This window comes from Mesitornis unicolor, unplaced genomic scaffold (genome assembly GCF_000695765.1).
Source record: "Mesitornis unicolor isolate BGI_N332 unplaced genomic scaffold, ASM69576v1 scaffold50675, whole genome shotgun sequence".
Taxonomy (NCBI): Eukaryota; Metazoa; Chordata; class Aves; order Mesitornithiformes; family Mesitornithidae; genus Mesitornis; species Mesitornis unicolor.
Window position 1 is genome coordinate 1 of NW_010185813.1, and position 3,218 is coordinate 3,218.

General features: G+C 35.3%; 1 protein-coding gene across 1 annotated transcript in view; it reads right to left on the reverse strand.

The window, feature by feature from the left end:
- Nucleotides 1-700: 700 nt before the first annotated feature.
- LOC104540998 (ankyrin repeat domain-containing protein 27-like) overlaps nt 701-3,218 on the reverse strand; it is a gene marked incomplete at its 3' end in the record, with an annotated part of 13,134 nt that continues 10,616 nt past the window's right edge. The window contains exon 12 of the mRNA XM_010184939.1: nt 701-793. Coding sequence (XP_010183241.1) covers nt 701-793 — 93 coding nt within the window. The remainder of the gene's footprint in view (nt 794-3,218) is intronic.

The window sequence follows — 3,218 nt, forward strand, 5'->3', positions numbered from 1 at the left end:
TCCCTAACGTTCTGTGATTCTGTGTGATTATAAAGCCGAAATGAACAATGTCACAGCACAAAACCCCCTAACGGTCATTCAGTATTAAAAAGAATCTGTTCTTGGCTTACTTCACTTTCTATAAAAAAATAAAACAATTCCTATTATTCTCTTTAGATTCAGTCACGAAATTGAGCTCCCTCTGTGCAAAAACATTTCTATAAAATTACTAAGTCTTTAGCCATAAGCTGTGAACACATGTAATTAGAAGCTCTGCTTTGTGTCCTTGTATAGGCAAAATTTTTTTAGAATGACAATATAAGATTAAAATATAATATAGAGTAGCTGTCAGGTGACCACATTTAAAGTATTTCAGAAAACTCTTTCAGTTTCAAGCACTAAAAGCTGTGAGAGACAATCAGACAGTAATATCACATCTGTGCATTAAACGGGCCAATCAATACCAACAGGAGTAGCATTTCATCCCCATTTGCTTCTGTTTCTTATAATATGTGCTGAAATCTGTGAGAGTATACTAAGTTGGTAACGTTTTGGCATAGAAATGCATTATACTCAAAACACACTTTAAACACCTACTAGAATACATTTTGCAGTACTGATGTAATTAACACTGCATTACATTTCAGAATACCATAGAAAGGAAGGGATATAAATGTGCAATACTTAAGTACATACATATTCTGCCATAAAAGTTATTAACCTTAAACAAGCAGTCTATTGGAGTAGCAGACATCTGGGACAATAAGTTCATCCTTTGTCTTAAAAGCAGCTTGTCACACAGTCTCTCAGATTCCTAAAAACAGAATATCTAGATCAATTATCTATTTACTCATTTATACACAAAAGTAAAGTACCTTAACAGTAGAATTAACTTTCTAAAATATTAAACACTGTATTTACCACTTATGAGTTATCAGATGCACACAAAACCTAAATCAGTTTCACATTTAGGACTCCAAGACTTGAAAGACCACACACCTTCTATTCAAAGAAATAATAAGTAGATGTCCACCAGAATATTCCTTTATTGCAATTCTCTATGAACTAACTCAGCATTAAGGAAATTATTGTTGTACCATCTAAAAAAAGAACACAGCAAAACTAGAGAAGACATAAAAAAGACAAGAACTATAAGAGATACAATGCAGCTCTGTTCCAAGAAGAAATCAGGGTTCTTTACTCTGGAAGAAATTTGACTGTGCTACAGTGGTCTATAAAAAAAAACAAAACAGTAATCACAAAAAGCCCACAGAAAACTCGCAAAGAATGAATATCTGCTATTCCTCAAAATCTAAGAACTGGGACACCCAACAAAATCATCACATATTAGGCCTGAGTGGGGAGAAGAGAGAGAAGAAAAAAATGTTGTCTTATTGTAGAAATTGTCATAGGATATTGCAAAAATCAGAAGTATAAACAGACTCAAAATGACATTAGACAAATTCATGTAAGACATGGCTACTAGTGGCTATTAAAAAAGATGACTCTGACTCGAAGACTCCACTGACTCTGTACCTTGCTGGTAAATAAAAGACTGCACCAGGTGAAGCATCGCTCTGCAGCAGACTCATTCATACCATGTTTCCGACTGGTCACTTGAAAATTGGAGATTGAGCTAAGCAGACACATAGTGCAGCTCTCACACTGGTACTGCCCATTTTGAGAAAACTGAAGATGCACTTCAGGATACACTGAAGAATACACATACTTCCAAAACCAGGTGGAAATCTTCAGTAGAGTCAGATTTTGAAATGGCAACATTGAACCTCACATGAAATAAAACAATCTGAAGAAAACACTTTCTACGAAAGCAGATAGAAACACTTGCATAGTTGATTCTGATCAACCACTGCTTATAGTAGGCAGTGAATATTATTTCTTTGGATGTTATTTTTGGATGACTATCTCCCTAAAAATGCAGACTCCCAGTACCCCCCAAACCGAAGCCCACTCCATTTAATATAGAAGCCCATGTGTCAGACAAACTTGGATGGTTTGGGATCCAAGCTATAGCTTCTGCAATTATGTCTGTAAAGACCAGATACAAATGAATCAAAAAAGACCAACTCGACTCTTAACATTAGTAAGCCTGCATGAAGTTTTGAAACTAGTGAACTGCAAATAAACAAGATCACTTGAACACCAAAAATAGAAATTCAATCACTCAAGTTGCAAAACCAACACAGATGCCTCTCATAAAGCTGCTTTAAAAAACCCTCCATTTATAGCAAATAATGTTTTTAAAAACATGTTTGTGAGATGTAGAGATAAAAGTTCAGATCCGTACTTCAAAGTAAGTCGTTTTTATTTAGACACATGAAGATAACAAATATTCACCAACCTTTACAAACCTAAGTGCTTTAGCTAAAGATACCCAAGCATATCTTCTCAGAATTAGCAGGCACATAACACTAGTTTCATCGGATATTCTTCAGTGTGATAAGGAATAACTTCTCTAAGAAATATTTAATAAAAACTTTTATTAAGTAGAAAAGAATGTTAAATCTTTACTGCTAAGTTTCTGAAGACTAATCAGAATTTCCAATATGAATGCTCACAGACAGCTTTATACTCACTGTAGAGAATCTCAGTAACCACTAGCAAGAAAGCAAGAACTACTGCAGTTTCAGTATTGTTCCTTCCACAGTGTACTATTTTACAAGGTAAGTGTTCCCCAAGTGGAATAATTATTTCAGAGTCACTTGAGACAGCAATCCTTATGTAGAAGTATTATCTTTATTAACATAAATGAAGGGGAGAAGAAAAAAAAAGGAAAAAAAAAGAAAGAGTCCTTCCTAGGTGAAACTATACATCTTCAACAGTGAAATACGGAATGGCAGAGGAATGAGGCACTGGTTGAAGTATTGAGCAAGTTCGGGCCTTCAAAGAAAAAAAAATGCACTTGTACCAACTTTACTTGTACTCCAGGAGTTCATTAATTTTAAAAATTGCAAAATCATATCCAAACATTAATGATCTTTTTAACCTAACACTACACTCAAGAGAAATGAAGTATTTGTACCTGAGGGTAAACTGGTATGATGACCTACCTATGGTGACTTTCACAGGTTATAACAGATGATTTTGGGAAATCTCCTCCACTCCTCCCTCTCCCCACTCCTAAACACGTTATTAGCCTCAGTTTGTGTTCAAGTTCTCTTTTCCTGGCTTCTCCCACCTGCACTTCCTCCATGCCGACCTCATTGCCACCGACAGCT